The following is an 8,195-nucleotide window of genomic DNA, read 5'->3' on the forward strand; positions in this document are numbered from 1 at the left end:
GTTACAATGATTTCTATTTAAATACAAATATTTAGTTATTCATTAAAAGATAATTGCAATTTTAGAAAAGAGATTACTAGACTTAATATACTAAAAAGACACAACGGATTATTTAAGCGTTTTTGACTCAGACACAACACAGCTGAAGAAAAAACACAAATATTTCAACATAAATTCCATCCAGACAGGACTAGAAGTCACGGGTCTTATTCCAGCGTTTGTCTGATTCACGCATGCTTGTCCTGAGCCTAGGTGGCTCTATTTGATTTAAATGTTTGCAAAACACGTGGCGACACTTTTTTTAAAGTTAGTTACAACATTTTAGACTACTTGAACATTAAAATAAAAAAAATATATTACTTAAATGACCCAGGTGTGAATATCAAACTTCACAGCATAGCGGTGCTCATAAAATGCGTTCCTATCACAAAAAATAATTACAGAAAAAAAAGATAAACAACATTATATCTTGCATCAGCACACCCCCAAACATTAGGCGGCGGTCAGAGTTAATTAATCATCAAAATAAGTTAAATAAAACTCCAATAACTTTCTATTACAATAGGTTTCCAATAGTGATAACTTATGGCCCATTTAGACGATGCGAGAAATATCGTGCAAGTTGTAATACATTGCTGGCGACCATACACAGCGCTTGATACCCGAGCTACGCGACTGCGCAATGTATGGCAAATTCTATGGTATTCCTTGCATCGTCTAAATGGGCCCTAACTCGCAAGCGTCGATAACGTTCGTCCCGCACCAGTGTGCAGACGTCCTAACAGCGATCGTATAAAACGTGTCATAAGTTTTCCTGAGCTTCAGTTGACGCTTGAATTTGGTGCAGTAATCACCTCCATAGTATTACGCAGTGCTACAATATGTTGCTGAAAACTTTAGTTTTTTCTTTATTGGCTGTCGGTAAGTTGTAGTTTATGTTATTTTTATATTTAGTGAAAATTTATTAAATACTTTTTTATTGAAGGGGAGGGTTTTGAATAGTTATTTTTTATGGTAGGTACTAATTACCTATATTTAGAAAAAATATTTTATGTTTGAATTTGTTATATTTTTCTCTAAATAATAAGCTATCTTAATACATTGTAATACTCGTACTTAGGTGAAAAATTGCAAAATTCATATTAAACCTAACTTTATTTATCAAATATCTATAAAGGGAAGTTTAATAAAAAAATGCAACTTTCATTGGGTTTATATAGAATTTTATTTTTATTATTAGTGAAAAGCTTTGCCAGAACCCAAAGAATAAAATTAAAAAGTATCTATCACTTTTGCAATTAACGCTACTTTCGATTCTTCGAACGCTTTATCTAAAACTACGAGTTTGTTTGATAACCTCTGCAGCAGAATAATAAGATTATATTTGTCTTGAAAAAGTAGCTTTTAAACTTGCAAACATAAGTATATTATAACAATAGATTACATACTCGCAGCTTTGAAGGAGAACTCAATATAGTTGGGAAGGTTAGGCAAAAGAGGAATCGCAGTCAACACATTTAGGTAAACGGTTTTGTCGGGCAGATATATGATTTCTTGGGTATATTATGTTGCTAAGAAAGACTTTAGATTTGAAAAAAAAAAACATCTACATGCGTGAACGTTTATCGAACACTCCACAGCGGTTCATGTGCGGCTGTCTTACAAGACAGTATTCATAAACGTCACTTTCCTCTAAGTTTCCCCAAGTATAGTTTCTACTTGACAGTCCAGGTATATCAAATGTGGAATTTTGATAGGAATAATTAGATTGTAAAATAAGTAAAATGTTATATGTTTATACAGAGTATTTGTCGAAGATACTGCACCGAGTTTGTATCAAATCTCACAAGGGTGCAGCTTAAATTAATGAAAAGTATTGTGTTTTACAATCACGTTGACTAATCTTTAGAGCATTTCTTGTACAGTCTTCAATCAACTTAAAAAAGAAGCTTCTCAAGTCGCCCTGTTTTTGCAGTAAAACTTCACGTTTCTTAATTTCATTTTTCTATGAGTGAACTTATAGCTATGTTTATGTAACACTGATGTTCAGTGTTGATGTATCATATGATGTCAATAGTTACATTGCTTATGAAGGTGCACTGTTTATTTTGTTAAACCTTTGTTGATTGTTTGTCCGACAAATAGTTTTATAATTGCTCCGCGGGATGACACTCTATATCTTGGACAAATTTGTTTTTGATATTGAAATAGTTTGACGAGTAATTTATATTTATACCTGAAAATGTGCATAATATAAACATATGTTATACATATTCCACCATCTCATTAAGCAACACATATGTAGTTGTAAATCGATGTTCTAAATGTCATAAACTTCACTTTCCACATTGATCCAAACTCCTATTTATAGGCTGCTTTATCCCTCAAAAGGCGTTAAAAATAGCATAAATAACAATTGACGGTCAAGATATACTTATAGATAAGTATTGTTCAAACGAGGAAAGCATTTGAATATCAGAATCTGTAGACACAACTAATTAAAACATTGTAAGTTCCATGGCATCGGCTAATTACTGACAGTTACGTAAATAATTATATTACGCTCGAGGTCTGTTTTCTCGTATTTCTTTGTTGTCCGTATACAAAGGAAAACAGCGATCTTCTTTAGCGAACTACTTACTACGATAACATAGATTAGATTCCATGCCATAATGACAGTTGCGTTTTTGTAACAGTTTTGCTAAAGAATAGAACCTTATTTGTCAAAGAAGCTAATATAAAAAAATATTTATATAGAGTGTTTTCGCTTTGGAATGAAAATTCTTTAAAAAACAATTCAAACTTATCTAAACTCATTTTTTGGAAACTGATTAGGTTAGTCTAAGCCACCCAAAAGCGTAACATTTTTTTGCGTCTTTAATTTATTTTATATTGTTTTCGTAGTGTTGTCAATTATCACCTTAATTAAATCTGAGGAATTCTTCACCTCGTTATATTTAGTTAAACCAAAATTTTCAATTGAAATTAGTTTTAGTTTATTACGGTACAAACTTAGCCCATCCCAGTACACACGTACTTACACACCGGCAAAGAGAACTCTGTCATAATGTCTATATAAGTAGTTAATGTGGGTAAAGACACCGGCAGTAAACGTCGCTCGTTAAAAAATTAGCCCACTCAGTATCAACAAGTGCAATTCCCGGAAAGCGACAATAAATTTTACAATGGACGTCTTTACTGCTTGATTGGACGCCCTTCCGTCCTCTTATCTAATATAAGGCCTTTGAACTTTTACGATTGTATTTCTATACACATACTGTACATATATTAGACGTGGTATTCACAAACGTCAGTTTAGAAGTCGTACTTATATGGTATGCTGTCAGTAAAATGTAGAAAGAAAAATACACGTCTTAGAATGCCTTATATATATCCATTGAGCCTGTTGCCATTACATAGAGCCTTTCAAATGCGAGTCCGATTGAAGGTTTCGTACAAATAAGCTAAACAAAATATAGGTATCTGCAACAAAGCTGGTTCATCCATAAATTTTATGACCGAAAAACTGCTTGAAATTCATGCTATTTTTGTCTCTGAGAATATGGCAACTGTCTAGCAGAGAGACAGGCTGCTGAAGAACGGACGGAAAGACATCGGAGTACTTTTGCTATGGGACCCTAAAAACATCATAAGGAGTATCTAAATACGTTCAATACAAAATTCTAAACTGATCAAAATCAGTGATACCTAGCAGCGTAGGGCCCAAATTATAGCGAAAGAAGTTTTCTTAAGTTTTCTTAAATAAAGTTAAAAGGGTTATTTCCAATGCACGACGGTATTTAAAATTGATCGAACTTCACCTAAATTCGTGTATAAACAAGTTCTAATCACGCAAACTATTTAGGTAATGTACCTAATAATACAACGGTCATAACATAGTTTAACGCGAACAACAACAAATATTTTTGACGGTTCTCGGATTTTAATTATGTTATTACAATGTCAACTAGTAAACAACAATATTAATAAATGAATTGGCATTTTGTAAACACGTCTGATTGCCGGCTGTTTTAAACAAACATGTGACTATCAGTCAAGGGGAAAGGGTATCGAAATGCGGTAAGATTGTTTCAAACAAAACAATTGCTGTGTGCAGGTGATTAAGTTACTTTGTAGATATTATGTATTTTTAATTTGGGATATTATTATCGTTTTAAGTTAATAAGCTGCGTGAGTAGACTCATTTATGTTGGTATGAAATCATGTTTCAGATTGCGCTTTCTAGATACTACAACCTAATGTTGTTTAAAACTTAATAATTTATCACAAACACTTTTGACAGTTAAGTGTCGTAAGTAATTTCGAACTTTAATTTACCATGATCATATAAACCAAACAAGATTTACTGATATGCCTTTAAGAACATCATTCGTATGCTCGACTACATTACTAACTTTAAGAGTTGAAGAACTATAGCAGTAGTGTAAGGGAGAGGGCGCTACAGTGCACGTATCGGCGTCTCACTCCAACGTAATGGCCCCTGTTGTAAGAGCTGTCGTAGTAAGCGCACTGGGCACTCAACTCGCCGCCCCCTATTTCCTGCCAGTTCGCTCCGACTCATTTACCAATTTACTCGATCAAGACTATCCTTTGAACTCGGATCGCGACAGCTTGACCGCTCCGTAGTTCTAAATACGGAGACATTTTGCGATGCATTTCGAGCCCTGCCCCCTTACGCGTCAATTGAAAACAAATGTATGGAAATGACTGGTTTTTTTCGCGTTAATACAAATTGACATTGAATTAACAAATGTACCTCACCTGTCGTAAAAGGAATGTTATTCTTGTGTCGAACGTAACGAGTCCAAAACTCTAATAGCATGGGTGATGGGACATTTAGAGTTATCCAATCCTACAAGTTAAAATTATCTAGGCCATGAATTATCTACTATCTGCAATAGATAGTAACTTATTATATGAAATTTGGGGGAAAAAATGTATGGTGTTTCCGTATTTCAGTTATCTCAAGAAATTGAAAATGTGACATATAAGTAACTTATACTTACCTATGGTTTGTTTACAGCGGTCTTGGCCGATGACGACAAGCTTCAGATCCTGAGAAACTACGTCCGGACTCAGTGCGCGAATAACAACGCTGAGGACAAATATGAATCTATCGAGGCAAGTCAATTTGATTTGCACTTTTATTTAGGGCAGATTAATATACTGACTTGCCTGTCAGTTTCGCCTTCTTTGATGTCAGCTACGTCTATAACAAAGTTTAACATAATGTACAGTCAGGCTCTTACTGACTAAACCTGAACCGCCCGGGCAACGTCTCCCGTATTTGGTCAGTGCGTGGCGTCACGCATCGACCGCGGTGCAAAAACTTGCCTACGAATAGAGTAACGGCTTCCGGTTGCTTCGGTGCGACAGCTTACGACCCTATGTATCTATAGTTCCGGCAAGAGCTAACGCTAAAATTAAGACATAAAACATTGATATTGATATTATTTTTTACCTTCCAGGCTGCGGGAAAGACTTTTGTTGAATGTGTCAAGTCCATCATCGATATCCCCACCATACAACGAGAGATCGAGGAGGCGAAGCCGAATGGAGCTCTCGACGAAGTCTTCAAGAAGTAAGACCAATTACTTTATAAAGGATTTGAAAAAGGAGATTTCATTCCGCCAATGCTTTCCCTTTATAGTTTTCCTGCGTGAGGCAATTGAGGAAAAAAAACATACGAATCCGAACCTAAGGCAACTGGCTAAACGCACCAGTGGGTTCAAAAATGAAACTACAATGGTCGCTGAGCGGGAGTTTACATTTGTACATTTGTTGCCGAGTCCAACTATTTGTCACATCTTTTACGGCAACGTAAGCGAAAAGTCAAGGATTATATCATGATCAATTTCTGTAGCCTGATCAGACTGCAGTAAATTTTGCCGCCGACTTTAAAGTTTAGTTGAGACAACTGTAATAGTGGTCTATTATACTACTTTTAAGAAAAATATAGATTATCCAGTCGAAAGCATCAATCACTAAGTTTCATTTCTATTTGTTTAAAACATGTTATTTTTTCAGGTACTGCGCTAAATCTCCTCAGCTGAAGGGCTGTATTCACACACTCCTCACAGCCGTCCAGCCCTGTGTCGACAGCGCCGCGCAAAACCAGATGCTCTCCGCACAGAACAGCACTGACCAGCTCATCGACTTTGTCTGCTACAAGGACGGAGACAGAATCGCCCGTAAGTGTTAAAGACAACCAATATATAACCAGTCAAGTGGACAATCGGACTTGCGACACTCAGCATTCCGTATGAATGTGTTTAAAACAAAAGGGATTTTATTTTGTCCACCTTCAAAAAAATAACTATATAAAATCTATTTTTTCTATTACTTGGGCTGTTGTGGTTCTCAATTGTTGTATAAAGTTACTTAACATTGTTTACGAAATTTGTCAAAAAAAAAATGAAAGTACTTACACACTATACAAATAAATATATCCTACTACAAATATGACACCCATTGATATAAGTTTTTGGTCAAAATCATTGTTCACCATAGTACCTATTGATAAAGCGACAGTTTACTATGTATACCTACCACTTATCATTTTATTTCTGTTCTCTAGTATTCATTGCCGAGGAAGGACCTCAGTGTTTCCAGAGCAAGGCTGAAGAGATCAGGACTTGTCTCACCACAGCTAAGAGTTCATTCTCTGACTTGGAATCCGTCAAGAAACTCAGTTTAGCTGTAAGTACTTCATGATCATTTTAGACTGAACACAATTTTTGAACAGCGGACTTACCCCGCTAAACATTGAATTAATATAATAGCAATAATTGTGGAAGAGACGCCGATCTTTACCCACCTTCTTATATGCTGTCACACTTTCACAATTGCAATAAAGAAATATAATTTAAGACGTGGTTGTAGGTCCAACGAAATGCGTCTTTGTAATAAGACCATTATTCCTTTGATTCCTGACCCCAAAAGGAACATAAAGCAATTATATCAAGTATCCTTATACTATTTGACCACTGTTCTATGTACTCCATTCTTTTTTTCAGCAAAAATGCGCCAAATACGACGAGCTATCGTCTTGTATAGTCACTAAACTGGAAGGCTGTGACACCCCCACTCCCGGCAACATGGCAGAGTCCCTGTTCAGATACGTCCGTAAAGGATCATTCTGCAACGCTGACGCGAAAGCATAAAACTGGTTAGTAAATAGCAATTTCTTCGTATACAATTATCAACACTTATTATGGGACAGCTGTGACAACTTATTATGGGAGCGTAGACTGTTTCGTAACGTAACACGTTACGGCGCCACTTCATCTGGCATCCCTTTTTCTCTTTCACACGGCAGCAGTAAGCTCGTTTGAACAGACAGCGCTAGTCGTATTAAAGACATTTGTCTGTGCTTTTCCATTCAATTTGGATCAGCTGTTTAAGTGATCATTTCTGCCGAGCATCCCAATATGCACAGCTTTTATTAATTCTCATGCCAAGTCGTACCGGCTTATTACGTCATTAGGTTATTGGAATTTTAAATAATTAAAAACAACACATAAACTAACATGATCGTAATGTGCATAAATTATCCATTGTGTACTGAGAGATTTTATAGTTTTAAAACTAATCAAATGCCTGTTTTGTTACAGAACTGATTCAAGCCGCCGATAGTACGAACAATTGGATGTGATCATTTATGTGCCAATAATAATTAAATTATATAGAAACGTGCAAAAACTGTAACTTTAAATATACAAACATAAAACTTCTTTGTTTTTTACTTTGATAAAATCCTTATTATTAATATTACTCGATTCATAAATGCTAGCCTTTGTCAAGGATAGTCACACGATCCAACCCAGTTGACCTTTTGTCTAAATAATTGAGTTATTTTCGACGAATTGCTAGTCTGGCATTAAAAAATGCATGTAGTAGATGTGGGTTTAACTCGGTATAAAGAATAGGAAATTACATTAGCTTCCCTTTTTTAAATGTATTAAAAGTCAGAAATCAAATACTGTTCTTTTCTTTTAAAAACGACTACCGCAGTAAGTAATGTATTCCTTTCACAAACATTCAAGTCACAAGCACGAAGACACCCAGGTCCATGACAATCTGTATCACAAAAATGCTTGCCCCACTCGGAGATTGAACCTGCGACACGTCACGCTCAGTAGGTTTGGCATGCTGATCTATGCCAGTCAGCTATC

The 8,195-nt window shown here is 35.5% G+C and overlaps 1 protein-coding gene across 1 annotated transcript; it reads left to right on the top strand.

Annotated features, from left to right (window-relative positions):
• Window positions 1-812: 812 nt before the first annotated feature.
• Window positions 813-7,754, top strand: LOC113502735 (27 kDa hemolymph protein-like). The gene is made up of 7 exons (XM_026884395.1): window positions 813-921; window positions 5,045-5,142; window positions 5,490-5,602; window positions 6,049-6,212; window positions 6,599-6,720; window positions 7,038-7,189; window positions 7,635-7,754. The coding sequence occupies exons 1-6, from the start codon at window positions 882-884 to the stop codon at window positions 7,182-7,184; spliced, it is 684 nt and encodes a 227-aa protein (XP_026740196.1). The 5' UTR covers window positions 813-881; the 3' UTR covers window positions 7,185-7,189; window positions 7,635-7,754.
• Window positions 7,755-8,195: the final 441 nt, after the last annotated feature.

The sequence above is a fragment of the Trichoplusia ni genome, chromosome 17 (assembly GCF_003590095.1).
Source record: "Trichoplusia ni isolate ovarian cell line Hi5 chromosome 17, tn1, whole genome shotgun sequence".
NCBI classification, from domain to species: Eukaryota; Metazoa; Arthropoda; class Insecta; order Lepidoptera; family Noctuidae; genus Trichoplusia; species Trichoplusia ni.

Excerpts from the sequence above, each read along its gene's own strand:
- LOC113502735 (XM_026884395.1), top strand. The coding sequence starts at position 882 with ATGTTGCTGAAAACTTTAGTTTTTTCTTTATTGGCTGTCG. Across the intron at positions 5,143-5,489 it reads ACAAATATGAATCTATCGAG|GCTGCGGGAAAGACTTTTGT; the intron begins GCAAGTCAATTT and ends TTTACCTTCCAG. Across the intron at positions 6,213-6,598 it reads GGACGGAGACAGAATCGCCC|TATTCATTGCCGAGGAAGGA; the intron begins GTAAGTGTTAAA and ends TCTGTTCTCTAG.